At 35.5% G+C, this 21,518-nt stretch overlaps 1 protein-coding gene across 3 annotated transcripts; it reads left to right on the top strand.

The window, feature by feature from the left end:
• The first annotated feature begins 12 nt into the window (after positions 1 to 12).
• Positions 13 to 20,864, top strand: LOC306661227 (C-type lectin domain family 2 member D11-like). 3 transcript variants are annotated; one of them, XM_079140074.1, is made up of 6 exons: positions 13 to 366; positions 1,188 to 1,319; positions 5,960 to 6,088; positions 10,523 to 10,701; positions 11,252 to 11,358; positions 12,821 to 14,493. In XM_079140074.1, the coding sequence occupies exons 2-6, from the start codon at positions 1,241 to 1,243 to the stop codon at positions 12,966 to 12,968; spliced, it is 642 nt and encodes a 213-aa protein (XP_078996200.1). In that variant the 5' UTR covers positions 13 to 366; positions 1,188 to 1,240; the 3' UTR covers positions 12,969 to 14,493. The 3 variants fall into 3 exon arrangements, with proteins under 3 accessions (XP_078996200.1, XP_078996201.1, XP_078996199.1); XM_079140075.1 differs by lacking the exon at positions 13 to 366 and adding an exon at positions 20,731 to 20,864 and having other exon boundaries at positions 1,147 to 1,319; positions 12,821 to 12,973; XM_079140073.1 differs by lacking the exon at positions 13 to 366 and having other exon boundaries at positions 1,147 to 1,319.
• Positions 20,865 to 21,518: the final 654 nt, after the last annotated feature.

Below are 21,518 nucleotides of genomic sequence, written 5' to 3'. Positions count from 1 at the left end.
AGATGCTCACAGGTTCCTGTCACTGAGCTGAACAAACTCTCGGAAGGACATCTGCTTTTCTTTCTTGTTTAAAAGTTTAATAGGCTTTATTTAGAGTAGTGTTGCCGTTTGGATATGGATGGCCTCCTGTGTCGAACTGTCCCCAACACAGCAATTTTCAGAGTCCAGGAAGTGACTGGCTCACGAGGCCCCAGGCTCCTCGGGTCTTAGCTCCGTGAAGCCTATGAAGAGGGGCACAACTGCAGAAGGCATGGTCGCTAGTCTCGTGCTCTCTCTCCTTCCTGTCAGCCACGAGGTGAGCAGCTGTGCTCCTCCAGACTCCTGGCTTCACCAAAGGCCCACAGCCATGCGGGCAAGAGGTTCCTGGTAAGCTAAAACAAATTTTTCCTCCTTTGAACAAATAGCGTCACGGCCTAAACATCCCTCGTGCTCCCCCTATGCATCTGTCTCTGCCCCCAATTCAGAAATCTGGCCTGTTTTCCCTGATTTCCCAGGTTCTGCCCCCAAACTGGGACAGGGTGTCCCTGGCTCCTTATCACAGGGTTAGGGGGTCTGGCAGATCTAAGAACAGGAGCTGCCCGACAGAGAAGGGTTGTGTCCCAGGCCAGCCTAGGAAGCCTTGTCTTCCCATTTTCAAGTCTCTAGGGCTTTCTCCTCAGCCCTTAATATTAGAGAAACAAACACAAAGATACCTAACCCCAAACCCACCACGGAGTGCTGGTGAGGCTGGCAGGCTCACCTGGAGGGTGCCAGGCAGGGTGTGGACCAGGAGAAAGGTCAGGATGAGTGAGCTGGACACCCTAAGGCTTACCTATGCCTCCTGCCCCAGGAGATGGTATGATATCTGTGCTTGAAAGGATACTTGTCCTTTTTCTGAAAGTTGATTTCAGTAGGAGAATAAAACTGGCCCTTATTATTTCATCTTGAAAGGAGAGAGGTCTGTGAAGCTAAAAAAAATTTAAAAACATTTTTAAAAAGTTTAAAAAATTTTAAAATCTTAAAGCATTTATCAGTTCAACTTAGTTTGTTTATGCTCCCCTTAATTTGGTTCCCTGATTCCTGTTTTGAAATGCTCTTTCTCTCAGGGGCCAGAATCTGTCAGTTAGTCAATCATTCTGAATATTTATCGTAATTTCCTTGAACAAACGGTTGAAAGTTCACTCCCACAACTGAGTTTCAGTTCTCAGTGCTCTTCAGCTTCCTGCTCAGCACTAGTGAACTCTCCTGTCTGAGCACCAAGATGACAGAAGCAGAGGCTTCAGTGGAAATGTTAAAGACAGACCTTGAATTCACAGGTGGCCTGGAGAAAGCAGGACGTGGTAAAGTAATTTGAAAAATCCTAAGAGGGGCATTTTTATTGCCCAGCCCCTGAATCACAAAGGGAGCTGAACTTCAGGCATGTTAGTACTTTACAATCTCCACAGAAGGTGACATGTTCGGGGGGATAGAGTGGGTGGGAGGATAGATAAAGAATTGTTACCTTGGTGATTGTATTTTGGTATGTGTTACTTAAATATTTCTGGCGCAGGAGAAATGAATAGTGAATCTGACTGCAAGAGGGCGAGGGAACTGCTTCTTGTGTTCAGACGGCTTTTGCCCAAGTCTCTGGCGATGTACACTCTGGCAAGTCACACTGTGACTTTATGTCCCAGAGTGATGGCAGACTCCAATGCCCAGGACTCTGTCATATGCCTACTAAGAAAATTTACCCTGCAGAAGCTGGGCCTGTAAGTTTGCAGATCCTTTGTAATTAAAGAGAAATGTAGGGATTTCAGGGTGAGGGAGGGAGGGAGTCTGAACTGATCCACCAGCAAATCCTTTGTCATTTTTATTTTATGGTAAATTATAGGGAATGCTATATGAGAAAGAAGAACAACATGTGGATATTTCTATTGCAGTACAGAAAAAAGGAAGTGAAACTTCAGAAAAAAAAATGAAGTGAAATACATGTTTTTCTAAAACGAGAAAATGAAGTATACATATGTATTTCCTTCTCCTCTCCCAGTTTAGCTTATTAATTTATTTTCTTTTTTTTTTTTTTATTTGGGAGCACAGGATATTGAATTTCCTGGAAAACAGGGTGGGTTTATATTTCAAAAAAAAAAAAAAAAAAAAGAAGGAAAATTCTTGAAGACCATTAATGTTTATCATCTAAGCCCATAGTGTTCCCATAAGTAAAACTAAATATTTAACCAGCTGGCAAGTTGGCCAAATATTGAACTGGGTTAAACAATGCAAATTTGAAACTCATGTTTCCAAATACAGATGTTATAAAATTTCTACTAATTTGTAACTGCCCTATAACTAAAACTTAACTGCTTTTATAAAGTAAGTAAGTAATTTGGATCATGAAACTGAAGTTAAAATTAAACCAATAATATGGTGCATTTCTTTCTTCCTCTGAGAGATGAATTCTAATACCGTTTTCTAACTAAGAATTTGAAATTGTTAGCTACAAAGTATAAGAGGCATATGATTTGGAGAGTGATAAGCAGAGTACACAGTAAAGGAAGGTAGAAGAAAAACGAATATGTACAATTACTATTTTATTACTTAAAATAAAAAGTCAGAGTCAAATATGAATATCAAGTGGTATAAATGCCAAGTATTATAAATAGGTATCTTGCTAGCTGTTAGTAACATGTAAGAAAGTTCTGGTGTTGAGTCCTGTTGGATATATGAAATCTCTAGTAGAAGACATTTTAGGTGCCTGTTTTTTACACTCAAAGTCTCCAGCTTTTTGACTTTTTAGTTTTTTGACTGATCCATAATAATTATATGTAATTATGAGGTACAAGGTGCTATTTGATCCATATATACATTGGGTAGTAATAAAGTCAGAACAATTAGCATACCCATCACTTTATTTTTATTTATTTATTTATTTTTGTGGTGCTGGGGATTGAACCCAGCTGGGGATTGAACCCAGCACCTTATGCATACAAGGCAAGCACTCTACCAACTGAGCTACATCCCCAGCCCATACCTATTGCTTTAAACTTGCGTATTCTTTGTGGTGAGTGTATTAAGAATTCTCTCTTCTAGCTATTGTGAAATACACTGTGTGTTACTGCTCACTATGTCTACTCTGCTATGCCACTGAACACTAGCAGTTGTTCTCCTATCTGTTTCACTGTACATGTTGACCACCCTTTTTCCATCTTCTTCCCACTGCTCTCCCCAGTCTCTGGTAAGAGACACCAGCACTTCACAGTTTATTGCAGCATTAGTCACAATAGCCCAGATACGGAATCAGCCTAAATGTACATCGATGGATGAATGAACAGAGAAAATGTGACTTATATGCAATGGATTACTATACGCCATCAAAAAAGATGAAATAATGCAATTTGTGACAATACAGAGGAACCTAGAAAACATTATTTTAAATGAAATGTCAGGCCCAGAAAGACAAACACTACAAGACCTTGATCATATGTGTAATATCATGAAAGGTTTGTATTTTAAAAATATTAGACTTTAAAAATTTTTTTAAAAATTTTTACAGACTATTTTGATTCATTGTACACAAATGGGGTATAGCTTTTCATTTCTATGGTTGTGCACAATGTAAATTCATACCATTTGTGTAATCATACATGTACATGGGGTAATGATGTCTGTCTCATTCCACCAACTTTTATTCCTCACCCCCTTCCCCCTCTCATTTCCCTCTAAGTAACTAAAGTTCCTCCATTCTTCTCTTACCCCCCATCCCCCCACCCACAATATGTATCATCATCCACTTATCAGGGAAAACATTCGGCCTTTAGTTTTTTTAATTGGTTTATTTCACTTAGCATGATATTCTCCAGTTCCATTCATTTATCTGCAAATGCCATAATATTATTATTCTTTATGGCTGAATAATATTCCATTGTGTATATATACCACAGTTTCTTTATACATTCAGCAATTGAAGGGCATCTAGGTTGGTTCCAAAATGTAGCTATTGTGAATTGAGCTGCTATAAACAATGATGTGGGTGCAATATTGTAGTATGCTAATTTTAAGTCCTTTGGGTATAAATGGAGGAAATAAATCATACTGCAACATTTACTGGAATTGCACTGGATTTATAAACCTGTTTGGAAATAGTTTGAATATTTAATCCATGAGTTGAATATTCCAATCCATGAACATCTTTTATTTCTCTTTTGATTTAGATCTTTTCTGAACTGTTTATCACTTTTGCATATAGTTTTCATCATACTGCTTATGAACATATTTTGATAGGTTTACAATTATTTTATCTTAACTGGTATTACTATAAATGGTACTGATTTTGCATTTTAATTTCCATTTGATAATTGTTAGTATATAAAAATAGAAATGATTTTTAAAGATTAGCTTTGTATCCTACAGGTTTATAAATTCATTTATTACATCTAATAGCCTTTTGGTGAATTCCTTGAAATTTCATATATAGACAACCATGTTATCTGTGAATAGAAATACTATCATCTCTTTCTAAGCTGTGTCCTTCTATTTCTTTTTCTTGTCTTAATATGGGATAGAACCTCTAACAAAATGTCAACTGGATTTGTGAGAACTGACATCCTAGCCTCACCCCAACTGGGCAAGGGCAAGGCATTTATTCTTTCACCATTCTGAATGAGTCTGGATACAGTTTATCTGTAGATGTCTTTTATCAAGTTAAGGAAAGTCCTTCAGTTCATAATTTGTTGAGACATCTTATTATGGGTTCATATTAAATTTTTCACATGCTTTTGCTGCATTCCTTGAGATGCTCCTGTGTCCTGCTTTTCTTATTCTGTTAAAATGGTGCATTACATCAAGTCAGAATGGCAATTATCAAGAATAGAAGTAATAATAAATGTTGGCAAGGATGTGGGGAAAAGGGTACACCCATACATTGCTGATGGGACTGCAAATTGGTGCAACCACTCTGGAAAGCAGTATGGGGATTCCTCAGAAAACTTGGAATAGAACCACAATTTGATTCAGTTATCCCACTCCTTGGCATATACCCAAAGGACTTAAAATCAGGATACTATAGTGACACATCAATGTTCATAGCAGCTCAATTCACAATAGCTAAGCTATGGAAACAATCTAGGTGCCCTTCAACAGATGAATGGATAAAGAAAATGGTTCATATACACAATGGAATATTACTCAATCATGAAGAAGAATGAAAATATGGCATTTTCTTTCAAATGGATGGAACTGTGGACTATCATGCGAAATGAAATAAGCCAATCCCCCCAACCAAAGACCAAATGTTCTCTCTGCTATGCAGATGCTGACTCCAATAGGTGGGGCAAGGGAGTGGAAGTTCACTGAATTGGACAGGGAAGAAATGGGGGAAGGGAGGAGAGAGGGGAATGGGAAAGCAGTAGAATGAATGGTGTGACTTTCCTGAGGTCACGATCACTGTGACTGCACACCATGCACAGCCACAAGATGGGAAGTCCTACTCCATGTGTGTGCGGCACCTCTGAATACGCTCTACTGTCATGCATGACTAAAGAGAACAAATTTAAAAAAATAAAAAAAAATAAATCAGGCCATAAGTCGTTTTACTTAAAGGCATGTGAAAAGAAAATTTCTTTTTTTAAAAATAAATCTAACTTTTTAAATGGAAAAAAACGTGAATTACATTTGTTTATCTTCTAATGTATCCCTCATACTTCTAACCAGGTCATTTATTATGGAGGAAAATCTGGATTATTTATATGTCTCTTTTTCATCCTGACTTTTTGTGTCTTATACTTTTATTGCCTATTATTCTAATAACTGGAAAATTCTGCAGAGGGAAATTTCCATTTCCCTTGTCTGTACACTCTTTCATGGATATTATTGATGGGCAGGACTTTTGTAAAAGAGACTTGCAGTAGGAGAGTGCAAACTAAGCTTGGAGTTGATTCTGTGACTAATTAAATTTTTTCTCCCTAAGAGTTTCATGAGATTGTATTCTGATATTTATGTTTTGCAGGTAAAACTCTTCAAGGAAACTTTCCACCAGTGTCATCTCCCGTAACTCCTATCAGAGTTTATTATTGGTGCTTTTTCATTATCTTAGTCCTAATTACAGTTATTATTGCACTTCCCATTATTTTGTCAGGTAAGTTACTTTTTCTCCAAACCATGCAATATTTTGTACACATTTATATTATCTATGAATATTCATTTAGTTTTGAGCTGCATTATGCATCAGGCACTGTGTAAAGTGCTTGAGATGTATAAGCAAACAAAACACACAAAAAACAATCTCTGCTCCCTTCGAACTTAATTTCTAGCAGGCAGGTACAGGTAAGACTAAATAAGGTAAGAGTGTAACAGGTTGTAATATATGCAGGGTAGCAATGTGGTCTTCCTTGGGAAGGTATTTAGCAACATTCTAAAGGAGATGAAAAAGTCATGGTTTCCTAGGGAAACTGTTCCAGACAGAACAAGAAAAGCGAAGTCCTAAGACTTCAGGAGTGTGCTGTAGATAGAGCAGAATAAGAGTAGAGAAGAGTGACATAATAATGACAGGGGAAGGTTCAGCATCCCCCATTACCTCTGGTTTCAGTTACACATGGTCAGCTGTTTTCCAAAAATATTAAATGGAAAATTTCAGAAATGAACAATTTATAAGTTTTAAATTACACACTGCTCTGAATAATGTAATAAAGTCTTATGCCATTTTTCTTCATCCTGCCCAAAATTTGAAACATCCCTCTGTCTAATGTATCCATAACCTACCCGTCCATGGAGCTGTCTCCATTATCAGGTTGACTGTCTTGGTATCTGTGTTCTACTCATCCTTATTTTACTTAACAATGCCCCTAAAGCTCAAAAGCAGTAATGTTGGTGATTTGGATATACCAAAGAGAAGCCATAAAGGTTGTCTTTTAAGTAAAAAGAGCTTTTAAGTAAAAAGAACTTTATCAGGGTATGTACGTATAGGAAAAAACAGGGTATATATAGGGATCAGTGTTATCCATAGTTTCAGGCATCCTGAGGGCTTGGAATATATCCTCCATGGATAGCAGGAGCCTTGTAAGTCATTTAAAAACTGGCTTTCACTCTGCAAAAGGAAGAGAGAAGTTGCTGCATTGAACTTTGATGACTAAAGAATTGACTTCCATACTGAGAACAGACTGTCAGGAGACCAGAATAAAAGCAGGAAGACTTTTCAGGGAAATCTTGTAGAAATCAACTTGAAGTGGTGATGGCTTAGACCTGCTGATAAATGGAGGTGTGGGCAGGGTGGATATTTTGGAAGTTGAACCAACAAATGGGATATAAAATCTTAGGAAGAGAAAAGTCAACGATAAAGAATTTTCTTTTGCGTTGTGGAAAAAATGTATTGCCATTCACTGATCAAGCAAAGCCACGAGTGTAGAAATTTCATTTATGTAACTATTTCCTGACATGTCCAATCAGAACTGTCATTTCATTAAAGAATAAAGTGAGGTGTCCACTTGAAATATTCTCAGGTAGAGGCTTAGCCTTTGACCTTAAGTATTTATATCTTATACTTAAGCAGATTGAGAATGCAGGAACATGTAGGAGAACTACACACCTCTTTAAAAAATATTCAGCCTTCGTACATAGAGGCAATACATCACCAGATTTCCTTGGCATATTAAAGGACTGCTCAGGTAGAGATGACTTAACACAAGAAAATATATGTATTTTGATTTATAAACATGGTCTTCAAATTTTTGCTGTTCCTACAACTTCTACTATCCACTTTTTCAAGGAGATTGAACCTGGAGAGCTCATCCACTGAGTCATATTTCCAGACATTATATATATATATATGTAATATATATATTTTGTTATTGAAAATGTTTTATTTATTATAATTATTGGCACATATGAATAGTACAAATGAATGGAATTCACCATGATAATTATCATACATTCATACACTGCATTGATCAAGTCTTCTAACACTTCTTTATTTAATTTAATTTAATTTAATTTAGTTTTTATGAAGAAACAATGTTTAAATTCTTTTAATTTTTTATTCATTTAAATTAATTATACATGACAGTAGAATGCACTTTGATACATCATATACAACAGAATATAATTTCTCATTCTTCTGTTTATATATATGATATAGAATCCCACCTGTCCTATAGTTATATATGTACTCAGGGAAATAATGTCTGATTACTCAGCCTTAAAGAAGAATGAAATTGTGGCAGTTGTTGGTAAATGTATGGAGCTGGAGAATATCATGATAAGAGAAACAAGCCAATCCCCCAAAACCAAAAGCTGAATGTTTTCTCTGATATGTGGATACTAATTGACAATGGGGGTGGGGCTAGGGAAGAATAGAGTTACTTTAGGTTGGGTAGAGGGGACTGAAGGGAGGAGAGGGCTTATGGGGATAGGAAGGACAGTAGAATGAATCAGATGTTATTACCCTGTATACATATATAACTATACAACCAGTGGGAGTCTTTTATTTAGAGACAGGGTCTTGCTAAGTTGCTTAGGGCCTCACTAAATTGGCTGAGGCTGGCTTTGAACTCACTGTCCTCCTGCCTTAGCCTCCCAAGTCATCCTACAAGTTCTAAACCAATTTGAAAAACTAAGTGTTACCTGACATTTTTCATCAGATATTTAAATAGTTGTAAATGATGTAATTTCTAGCACATCATTAATGTTGGCATATTAAAATTCATCTATTATATTGTCCTACTGGAATATATTCCAATATATCTTTTGGAATATAAATTTTGTCATGATTTGAAACCCACCATTATTATTATTATTTTTTTTTTAAATAAGGATGAACCATGTGTCTGGAAGCATAACTCAGTGGTAGAATGCTTGCCTAGCTTGCACGAGGACTTGGGATTGATTCCCCCACCAAAAAATTAACAAATGAATGAGTGAATGAAAGAATTAATGAATAAATAAAAATTAACAATAAAAAAAGAATAGTTGGTTTGTTTTCTTCAAATGTATTTTCTACTCTAGAATTTTATTGTAGTGAAATGAGATGTCTTTATATTAAGTTGTGTATGTCTTCATGTTTAATATTTTTCATTTTTTCTACCACTTAATATGTATATATACATTGAAATTTCGTTTTTAAAAAATCATATGGTAAGCCTCTCAAAATAATTTTTCAAGATGATTTAGAATTATACTTTTAGTAATATTTCATATTTGAAAACAATTTAATATAAATTTTGATATCAAAAAATATAATTTACATATTATCAAAATTTAAATTGTGATTTAATGCATATACTGCTTTAATAACTTGTCATAATGTAATTTTATGTATAATTCAAATTATGAGTATGTATTAGTTGGGGAGTATAACAAAAAGTATACTAATTCTTCAGTAAATACCTTCACATAGTGTATTTAATTCTGGTATTCACCTGCTGCAGTAAATAAATTAAATGATTTAAAAAACTCAGAGACTTTTCCATTAAGAAAATTAATCCTCTGATGAAATTTTTTCTGTGAACAGGAGAGTTGTCTAATGTACTAACCCCTCTCCCAAAACTTAATTGGTTTAGCAGTGAGCATATAATTTTATTTTTTGTTAATAATAAAAGAATATATTAAACATTTTATGTGAGGAAATAAGATGAGAATTGAGTTGGAGTGAATATTTCATAAAGCTATGTAATATGACAAACATATTATTTCATTAAATTAGGCTTAAGTAGCTCAATTAATGTGCACAAGTCTAGCCAGATAAATATTTTGCGAGAACCTTTTATTTAATGTCACCTAAAATACTTAGCAGTCTCTGAGAATAATTCTCTTATATTAAAATAAACCAATGATACTACTCTTTACAACTATTTGCTTTTATCCTCTTCCCTAAAGACTCATTCTGGGGAATGAGAATTAGGAATAGCTGTAAAGAATCATCTACTATTAAATTTAAGGGTAAATAAGTCATTTTTGATATTTGATAGCTCTTACCTGATCTCTTTTTGTTTTGCTTTCACTAAACATTCCAAAAAGCAATGCATAATTTTTAGATGTTAAGGGAGGAAAAAGGCAGAGCTATGGAATGAAAATATCTCTTCTTCCAATAAGCTATACTCTGAAATCTTGTTGGTTTCAGGACATCTAACAATGGCCAATGGCCAAAATATTCTTACACACATTTAACAGAATACACACACACACACACACACACACACACACACACACACACACAAAATTCAGGAAATCCCAGATCTTACTTTTGGTATCAAAAGAAGCATTTTGAATAGTGTCATATTTTGTGTACTGGAAGCTTTTGCATCCCTCAAGAAATGCATGATAGTAAAATACAGGACAGTTAAGGAGTTTTCCTTTCTGCTGTGAATAGCAGGGAGGACGACCCCAGAAAGGGGAGCAGATACCCACATGAAGATCACTCGACAGATGATTATGCTTGAGATAAGACTTGGTGATGTCAGGAAAGCAACAATCTATATACATACTTCAAAATGGACCACAGGATTGTAAACTAAAAAAAGTAAATAAGAGAGATGAAAAGTTTACTTATTATTATTACTTGTGGTTGTCTCAATTTTAGCAAAAACGACCAAGCCAATCTTAGAGAACCCTGTGTTTGCTACCTGCCCAAAAGATTGGATTGGATTTGGAAGCAAGTGTTTTTATTTTTCTGAAGACATAGGGAATTGGACATTCAGCCAGACCTTTTGTGCTTCCTTAGAAGCCAGTCTTGTTCAGTTTGAAAGCCAGGAGGAACTGGTAAGAAAAGTTTTTGGATCTTTAGAATTCTCTGCCCCATGAGTGGTTTAGGTTGCATAAAGTTAAAGCTGAAATATGAGAAAAGATTCCATTCAGAAAGAATTTGTGGCATAAGATACATATTAGCGTGTGCCATTTGTTGATGGTATATTCTTGGCCTGGAACTCTGTGAGTCACTTCAGATACGTTGGCATACTAACCTGCAAGATTAGATATACTGTTCTTCTACTCATAAATATGGTAATCAGATAATTTGTCATCTGCATTGACACATGTTGGATATTGAAGTGGACACTAAAAACTTTGTGCTGGAATGACAGGCATAGGCTGTGACTTCCCCAAATTTGAATATATGGTCACTGACAAAGAAATCTAGTATCACAGATATAAATGACTTAACTGGGGATCGAGGACTAGTCTAACTCCAAAATCTATGCTTCTCAATTATACCATGCTGCCACCCGCAAAAGAGAAGGCTGTAGGGAAAATAAACTCCAGAGCTTTCTGAAATACAGAAACACATGTTTTCACTTTCTGTGTTTTATAACAGAATTTCCTGATAAGATATAAAGGCCTTTCTGATCATTGGATTGGCCTTAACAGAGAATCATCACATCATATTTGGAAGTGGACAGACAAAACTGAATATAAAGCCTCGTAAGTTTTCAGACTTCTTTTTCTTCTATCGTTTTCATGTGTGGTTACGTGTGTGACTTGTGTTTATGAGATGAGAAAGGTATCCACATGGAAAGCGCATTGCACTAGCAGATAAGAAATATGAGTCCTGGACTCAGCAGTAGAGAGTGTGCTTAGTATGCTCAAGGCCCTAGATTCAATCCCCACTAAATTCCTATATTCACCCCCCAAAAATATAAATATTTTTATGTTCTTCCTTGACTACCTGAGTCTTTAGAAAGAAGATCCCTTATTGTGATTTCACTTGACATCTTTAGCAGGATGACAGCATCTGGCATAGTTCTTGCAGTCACTTACACTGATTTAGAACTTTGCTGATACATAGGGAGGGTTGTAAAATCCTAGGAAGTCACTGAGGGACTGATACCTGTAAGACGACACTCTTTACACTGCTGCATCCATTCATAAAAGCAAGTTTCCAGAGAAACTTTGGGAATCTCTTCTAAAATTTTATTGCCAGAAGGAAGTCAGTGGATAAATCCATTTAATGGGTTAATAATTTTAATGGATACTTGTTGGTAACTGTAGGCAGGTGGGGCATGGCTAGAGGAAGTAGATACATTGACATACCAACCTGAGACATTAGATACACTGTTATCCTTCTATTCAGAAAAAAGTAATCAGATAATTTCTCATCCACATCTCATATGTTGGATATTGAAAGTGGGCATTAAAAACATTGTGCTGGAGTGACAGGCATAGGCTGCAACTTCCCCAAATTTGGATATATGGCACACAGTGGGGGTGTGCCCTTGGGGACCCTACCTAGTTCCTGTCCCTTCCCCTATGCGTGTCCCTGCTTCCTGAGTGCAGTGAGCCGAGTTTACCTCTGCCATGCCTTTCTACCATGATGCTCTTCCTCACATCGGCCCAAAGCAACAGAGCTAGCTGACCATGGACTGAAACCTCTGTACCGATGAGCCAAAAGAAGTCTTAGCTCCTTTAAATTGTTTCTAGCACTATGGACATTACAATGGTGGTATTTTGAATGTAATCATCTCATTGGAACAGCTAAAATATAGGGACATGATCACTTCCATCAAAAAAGTTAAACTCTTCCAGGAACTTAGTAGTAAGTAATTTAAAAAACTTTCATACATTTATGAAACAATTGGAGAGAAGACTAAATATAATCTTCAGGGAAGGCCACCAATGACAACAGTTTGGAGACAGCAGCAAGCATCAGTTAAATACCTTATCAATAACATAAATGGGTTTGGTATAGAGAATGATAAACCTGTGTGATTCAAGCAAAGACCTTGAGAATGAAAGGAAACTAAATGCAAAAATAGCATATATTATCAATGACTGACACATTTTTTCTTATTCACATTCAAAAACATGGAGGGTTGATGCTGGACATTATAGTGGAGAAGTGAATGTCCAACCTATGCATATTTAATATTTTTGTGTCTGGTTTTAGGTTTTCCATCAAAGGAGATGGAGAATGTGCCTACCTGAATGATAATGGAATCAGCAGTGCCAGGCACTACACAGACAGGAAGTGGATATGTAGCAGACCAATCAGTTATGTCCATAAGTGCGGAATTATGTCAGGTTCTTCAAAATAAAGCAGGTTAGAGGGATGCTTTGTAACTTGTTATATACAGTTGCTGCTCCATTCTTTAATTTGCCATCGTTAAATTGTTATCTATATACATTCACAAATTTACTGACAACCAAGTTGCAAACTGTCCTGGCAATATCATAGTACAGGAATCTGAAAGTGTATGATTCTAAACTAAATAGATGTTTTGGTATGAGTTGATAACTTATATTTTGAACCTAGAGTATAATCCATATCAGTGAACTCCACTTCTTTGGACAGTTATAAAACTTTTCTTATATAGTCAGTACTTATTTTGAATGAATGGGACCATAGAAATGAGTAGACAACTGAAATCATGCAAATGATTTAATAGTCAATGAAAAATTATAATTGGCTTGAGACCGTTAACATTTTGTTAAGCCACCCCAAATTCTCTTAACAATAAATGAAAATTTAAAAAGTACTAAAAATAATATTTATTTTATATTCTAGAATATTACAAGCAGTGACAAAGTGTTTTTTACACTTTAATTTTCAATGTTTGTGTTTTCAATTACAGAGTAATAAATAACTACTATACTTTAAAAAATGCCATTTTATCTTACCCTTCATTGGATTTAAAATCCTGCTTCAATTTAAGATCAAATGACAGATAATTACTTGAACTCTTCATTCATGGGATACCTAATCTCAATATGGCTTATTTATTATTGAGTTTTAAAAACAAAATATTTAAAATTTTATAGCATTAGCTACACTGTACTGATGAGTCCCAAAAAGGACGAAATAACAAGTTACAATTCATCCTTTCCATCTTTTCTACTTTATTGATGTATTTGTCTATTTCTCCTTGTAATTCTTCTTTTTAAATTTTTTTATTAGTGCATTGCAATTATATATAATAGTGGAATTCATTATGCCCCATTTCTTCAAGCATACACCACAAATGATCAGTCTCCTCCCCAGTCCCTTCCCTGTCCCTTCCCTCCTCCCTGTCCCTGGTTCACTCTCTCTACTCCAGTGAATTCCCTTTATTGTTGTTGTGGTTGTTATTATTGCTTCTTTAGTTGGCGGTGCACTATAATCACATATAAAAGTTGGATTCATTGTGGTGTTGGTGTATATGGACGTGACATACTCATTTGATTTCTCTCATATATGGAATCTAAAGGGAAAAAAGGAGTTAAAAAAAAAAGAGGATCATGAAAATAGAAGTGAGACCAATAGAGGAAGAGGATTGAGCGGGGAGGTGGGAGGATATGGGGAATGACTGGGGAATGAAATCTACCAAATTATGCTATATTTATGTAATCTTCATAAATGTATTTCTATATTCTTATAAAATATTCATTATATTTAAAATCTGCTATTGTTTATTATATGCAGGAAAGCACATTTCATTCAGGAAATAAATGTTGCTTTTTTCCTCGTCACTATAGGTTTTTGCTTTGCATTCATTTCATTTCAGGTTTCATAATCTAATGCGTTATGTACTTCTCTATCCCTAGAGACTAGCACAGTGTGTAAATAAAGATGTGTTCAAAACATACCTGTGGAATGAAGCAGAGCCTTCATGACTATGAGATTCTGTCTTGGCTTAGCATCAGTCACTTTTCTCACAAAATAAGGTTAAGTTCCACAAAAATGCAGAAAGAAAAGATAAGCAGATTTTTATATTGATAAACTATGGGTGACTAAGTCATAAATGAAATTTGAGTCAAATTATGACCCTTACTGACCTAGTATTCTTTATAAACTAGGTTCTAAACTATAAACTTAAAACACAGATTCCTTTATTTGCCACCTATGATCCTGGTAAATTGTGTAGCCCTCCTACCAGAGTTTTTTCATAAGGAAACTGAATACACTAATACCAGCACCACAGGTTATTTGTAAGAGTCAAATAAAATTGTAAAAAGAACTCTCTTGCTAATCTGTGTACCTGACTTATGTAAAATTTTTGGTAAAAATGTTCTTCCATTATTGCTCAGTGGAAATGAAAGTAAAACTAACCCCAAAAGTTCAGTCTTCAAAATGATCTTGCTATGAGCATCAGGAAGTCAGTGAGCTATTCAAATAAAATTTATTACTTCTGGGAATTCACCACTAGTTGAATTAATCATTCAAAGCACATGTAGGAAATTCTTCTTTACAGGAACAAGTAAATGCTTTACAACATGTTACAGGAACAATGTCAGATAATTTGGGATTCACCCATTTCCCACATTAAATCCATTCTGATGAATTCTTTACATTGTAACTGAAACCATCATTCTAATCCAACATATAATCAGGTCATTCTCTGCATAGAACTTCAATGGCTCCTATTTTGCTCTTAGTATGTACAACTTAAACCCCTAATAATAATTGAGGCCGTATAATGACACTGCTTTCTTTTCCATCTTCTTCTCTCATTCACTCCCTTCATAATCTTCTAAATTTGACACAAAAAATTAACAAAAAATTATATCTCTAGTTAATTTTCTGCTAGTGTACAGACTCCCACCTTTGGGAAGGGTCTCAGAAGAGGCAACTTGTTAAGCCAGAAACTCCATGGTGTTCATGTCCAATGAACCATTTAGTCTATTTTCTAGTGATGATTTTACAATTCTAAAAGCAATCAGGGCATGGCTATCCCAAAGTAATTGCATTAAAGCCCCATTAGCAGCTACAGTTTCAAAGACTTAAATGCTAGTGTAGATGACAATGGATGAGGGTAAGGGGGGTCAACTCTGGGTGTGGAAAATGGGTAGAGAGCTGCAAATACAGAGAAGTAGCTTGTTCTGCTCTGGTTGGTCTTTGTTTAATCAATAGTTCCCATGCATGTGCTTTATGACCTCTATGTTAGTTCATATTTCCCCATCCTTGTGTTGCTTCCCCAATCTAAACCTCAGTACATTCTGTTTCTCTTAATCAATTTCCTCATTTCCCAATCAGAATGCAGCTACAAACAGGAAGAGCCACTGTGGCTTTTCCTTCATTATGTTCTTAGTGCTTTGTGGAGTCCCTGGGAGGTGGTAGGGACTCCATATATGTCTAATAAATGAATTAATCTATTTGTATACAGTTTTTTTCTGTCTTATTTTTAAAACATCATATATCGTCTTAATAGTTTGTGGCAAATTTTCTTAAAAAGATGTAAGTTCTTCTGTGGCATGGAATATTACTACATAGACTTCTGGGTGTCTTGCTTTGTGTAAAGGAAAGTACAGCAGTGGCACAAACTCTCCCCAAAATACCCAGAAATATTTAAGAGTTCCTGATATTGGGGGAAAGTTTCAGGCTTCTCACCATTAAGTATGATGTTAGCTACAGGTTTTTATTTAACTTTTTTTTTTAACATATTCTTTGTCAAAGTGAGAAAGTTCCTCTCTATTTTTAGTTTCCTGACCTTTTTTTTTTTTCCAATCGTGAATGGGTGTTGGGCTTCGTCCTAGGTTTTGCATTGGTATGGTTAAGTGATTTTGTTTTACTCGACTGTTATCATAGTTTCCGTTAACTAATTTTTGAATGTTAAACCAGTCTTGTATACTGGGGTAAATCCCACTTGACTGTGGTATGTAATTATTTCCATACATTTAATTTGCTAATTTGTCATGAGACCTACTGGTTTGTAGTTTTCTTTTCTTGTAATGCCTTTGTCGGGCTTTAGTAACAGGGTAATGTTAAGCCTCACAGAGTTAAGAAGGATTCTCTCTGTGTCTATCTTCTGAAAGTCCTCCTGGAGAATTCTGCATTTTTGTGTCCTTTCTCATCCTCATCATAATTAAATATATAATAGTCCATCCTTTGTTAAACTCTCTTAGGTCACTAAGTTGCCAAATTCCATGCTAGTGATTATAGAGTTTAGCTTAGAGCACAGACTGAGTACAGGGTGAAGAGTGTGGATTTAGAGTGCTTGGGTTTGAATGCCAGCTCTATTACTTATGAAGCTTTGGAACGTTGGACAACTCTAAATTGTGTATCACTTTACTGAGAGTTTGTTATAATGAATAATCAAGTGTGTATGTGGTTAAATTTTGGCAATATTTTTAGCATAGAAACAAATTTTATTTTTAATAAAATTTAAAAATTAGTTAAAATACAATATTAAAACTAAGATTATATTGCTAAAAACATCAAAATGTCCTGAAATATTTGTTTGTTGGTAGCTTCTTTTAAGGGAAAAAAATTTTCCCGTGTTCTCAGTCCTTAGCCCAGTAGCTTGTACAAAGTAAGTGTTCTATAAATGATTATTGAGGCTTATTATAAAGGGCATATAGTCCAATGGTTAGGTTCATAAACATATCACCACCAAGCTATCTGAGCTTAAATCCCAAATCTGCTGGTGTGAGCTGAGGGAACTGTGAGAAAATTGCTTCAAGTCTTGTTCCTAATTTCCTCATCTGTTACATAGACAGGATAAATCTACTTAATGAACTTCTGAGGAAAAATAAGTTATTATACAAAAAGTATGTAGGCTATGACCTCTTTTCTGTGTCTTTTATATATTGTAAAACCACTGTCAAATATCTGAGGGACTACTTTTCAAAACCTGTGTGGTCCATTGTTTATTCTGTATTTTAAATTCTCAAAATATTTGGATAGAAAACTTATTTTAGGACTTGTATAAATCACTAAATATGAAGCATACACTAAAAAACTTCTTAGTAGATTTTGCCCTTGCCAACAACTTCTCCCCTCATTCCCAATCAGTTGTGTAATTGGTTGACTCTGCCCTCTGGGACCAACAGATGATTTCAATGTTCTTTCACAACAGACTGCCTCATATGACCTGGGTTGCAAAAAGTCATGCATTATTGCACAAGACACACAGAATTTATACTTAACCCTATAGTGGAAAAGTCATTGAATAATTCATTGCAAATTTACTGTGTAAAAGTACTATTAAAGAATTTCACAGAAATAAAGTATTTAGATCACATCTGGTGCAAAGGAAACCTTCAATATCAAAATAGGATTTTTCATAACCAACATTATTGTCACCTTTATCATCCTTCATGGGAATGGCACCTATTACAGATATAGAATTCAAGGGTCAAAATTTAACCATCATGGTCACTCTGGGTTTAAATATTTCTCAGAGTAGCAATTGCTCCAGATGACCTCCTTTGAACAGAAATGCTCAGCAAAACAATAACTCCATTTCTCGACCTATGATTGAACTTTGCAAAACAAATATGAAGAGGAAAGATTTGTTTGGACTTAGGCAATGTTTGTCCTCTGGTATTATTACCAGAATTGAATGTTTACTCTTTGCTGCTCAAATAAAACTCAGGAGACAAGTTAGGGAAATAAATAAAGCAGGCCTTGAGGAAGATGGGAGACTTTTCTGTCTCAAATCTCCATCCCTCAGGGACTCAGGGGAGTCAACCGATTTTATGAGATGATATGGAGTACTATGGGACAAAAGGCAAGAAATATACAAATGTAAATTTAGTTAGGCAGTGCTAGCCAGAGAGTTGTGTATAATTCTGTTTTTTTTAACTGTTGTTGGTGTCCATCAGATTTTGAGAACAGTTTCATTTTCCATTCTGAGCAAAAGGAAACTGGGATGCATAAAAACAAAATACCAGGAAATTGGAAAGCAAAAAACATGTCCAGGCTTTTCATTTCTAAGGCGTCCAAGTACAGGATGTGCAGCTCTTTCTTGTCTAATCTAGAGGCCTATATTTCGTTTTATTTGCATAACACATCTGTTACGTGAACTAACACAGAACAGATGGTTCAAGGTATGGAGTATGATATAGAACTAGATGTATTTCATGCTTTTTACAATGATGTCAAAGTGGATTTTACTGTCATTTATAACTAAAAAGAACCAATTAAAAAATAAGAAAAATTACTAAGTGACTGTGTCACACTGCAGGTAGAGAAGGGTCAAGGGCTCGTTTTCTAGCTATACTAGCATGTTTCAGTCTTTCTTTTGTTTATTGTTGTTGTTGTTGTTGTTTTTAACAAACTGATATACAGTATCAATTCTTGGTGAAAATTCCACAGAAGGATGTGAGCTGTAAAGATTCCTTTGGAGTTCAAACTATGTTTGCCATGCATCTAACTGTGACAGAGAAAACCACAAGAACCCTTCTCCCAATTCCAGTGCCAACCTGGGTAATAACCTGAAATCTACTCCCTGTTAATGTGTTCAGAATTAATATTATGAGGACCCTGTAACTACTGCTTACAAGTCTAAAAGTCAGCAATACTTGGGATATTCCATATCTAGATAATTCCCATTTCTTTGAAAATTTTTTTTATGATTCCACAGTTTTATCAGTCTTATCATTTCTTGTTATTTTGAACCTACAAACACTGTGCACATGTATATCTATATGTGTGTGTGTGGGTGTATGAGATGAAAATAAATTGTTCAGATTACAGAGATTTAAATCAATATCTATTTAAGAAAGGAAAAACTAGAAGGAGATTTTTTTGTAAATACATTTATTTTAAACAATAACATGAAACTTGAAAAATAATTTAAATTCACAGATCATAGTTCTTTAATTAATGCTAAGAACATAATTGATAGTTAGGACAGCCTTCCCCATCACCCCATTCTGTGCTTCTTTTTCTTTTAACTAGCATTTTAACTGAAACGGTTTCCTGTCTGCAGCTATCTTCTAATCGGGACCTTATTTTTAAATTGGCTGCTGTTGGAGCTGTGGAAGCACAATAGAGTTGGAGGGCAGTCTGCCTTAGGAACTGCTCCCAGAAATCACAGTCCTGCTAGGGGAGGTAGACCTAGATTTGTAGTGAGTGCCTTTTTCCTGGTGTTAAATGATTTGACATCCAGATCACCACAGTTCTTATAGCCAGGAGCCGTTTCTCATCTCATAGAAGTCAAATCTAGGGACGGTGGTGATCCATGGTAATTGTCCTGTGAACAGACCACATCCTAGTTTGTCATGGGATAGACATTTTGCCACAGCTGTTAAGTTGAGGGGAGGAGGTGGTCATAGAAACTGAGGAGTCAGCAACTATTAGGCCAGTGGCAACCATCTAGAGAATTTTTTCACTCTGGATCCTAGCTCACCTGGGGAGATATGGGGAACGGGTCAGAAAAGTCTATCCAATGAGGTACTGCTATCTTCAAGATATAGAGAATCTTACCAAACTTCAGAGTACATTCTCTTGACAGAAGAAAATTCAGAGCATGATTTTTTTCTATCATCATATGACTGTCCAGACATATATTTTGTCCATTTTATCTCAAAAATTTTTATACACAGAGGGTGTCTATACCCTGGCCCTCATTTGATTCATTAAGTCATCTAGAGAACTTGAAGAACTATTTGTTTTCCAAAACTTATCAAATGCTGCTATTGGTATATCTGATATTTTAAGGAAAGGTAATTGTTGAAATCCAAGAAGACAGGTATGAGACCCAGAGTTTATGGAATGAGTAACTCTTTTGAAAGCTGATCCAGTATAGAAGGTATTCGGTTGAATCTCAATTTTGCCATTTATTCTATGATGTGTGCAATGGTTTTCAGCATCATATTCCTCATCTGAAAAATAAGGATAAGTTATTAATACTTCACAGGAATTTGGAGGAGTATATAGGCACTTGGTATGCAGCGCAACATAAAAGTAGGGTTTTTTTTTTTTTTTTAATTTTTAAAAGTAATTAGAACGAAATTTCGTTAAAAAGTAGTATGTCTTGAAGCTGCATGCCCAGAAATCTGGATTGGTTTCCAATGAAAGTGGTTTCATTTTTGTTAACATGATGAGTTAGACATCAAGTCATAGATTTTGTGATTCACAAGATGATGATATTTCAGGTTGAAACCCTCCAAGAACTGGCAAGACAATAGCTCTGGCCAGAATTCAAGACCAAGCCCCACCGGGATGTGGTTCTATGTGGGTATGTCAAAGAGACTGTTTTTGATACCTAAGTGTGCACTGGTATTTTTTACCTAAGTGTGCACTGGTATTTTTTACCAGGAGAGATGAATGCAGCATGTTTGTGGCAGAAACATGGCCAGAGCAAGCCAGAGCCTTTTTTGACTTCTGAACCAGAACTATGCAAATAAGGATTAGAAAGTTAAAGATAAAAATACAACTTAGTAACACCGTCTTAACATAAATCAAGCAGGAATGATGTCCAAGCAGGAAGCTTCAAGAATCTGTACCTTGACCTAAACAACCATTGAACTGTCAGAAACTGTGAAGTAACTACATATGTTCTTCAACTACAATGGGATTATTTTCCTAAAACTCACTGTGATTCAAATATCATAAGCTGAATATGCATTCAATATAGCTTACCTATGGAACATTGCAGCTTAGCAACGTAATATGCCCTGGAGTATTTTTTTTTTTCTTACTGTAAAAAAAAGGGATACATGTTGTTTCTCTGTACATGGAGTAAAGGCATACCATTTGTGTAATCATAAATTTACATAGGGTAATGTTGTTTGATTATTACTGTTATTTTTTCCCTTCCTCCCACCCCTCCAACCCCTCTTTTCCCTCTATACAGTCCTTCCTTCCTCCATTCTTGCCCCCCTCCCACCCCCCTCACTATGTGTCATCATCCGCTTATCAGCGAGATCATTTGTCCTTTGGT

This window comes from Sciurus vulgaris (genome assembly GCF_902686455.1).
Source record: "Sciurus vulgaris genome assembly, chromosome: 5".
In the NCBI taxonomy this organism is placed as follows: domain Eukaryota; kingdom Metazoa; phylum Chordata; class Mammalia; order Rodentia; family Sciuridae; genus Sciurus; species Sciurus vulgaris.
This window is presented reverse-complemented; position numbering and strand designations above follow the sequence as displayed.

Excerpts from the sequence above, each read along its gene's own strand:
- LOC306661227 (XM_079140075.1), top strand. The coding sequence starts at position 1,241 with ATGACAGAAGCAGAGGCTTCAGTGGAAATGTTAAAGACAGACCTTGAA. Across the intron at positions 10,702-11,251 it reads TTGAAAGCCAGGAGGAACTG|AATTTCCTGATAAGATATAA; the intron begins GTAAGAAAAGTT and ends GTTTTATAACAG. Across the intron at positions 11,359-12,820 it reads AAAACTGAATATAAAGCCTC|GTTTTCCATCAAAGGAGATG; the intron begins GTAAGTTTTCAG and ends GTCTGGTTTTAG.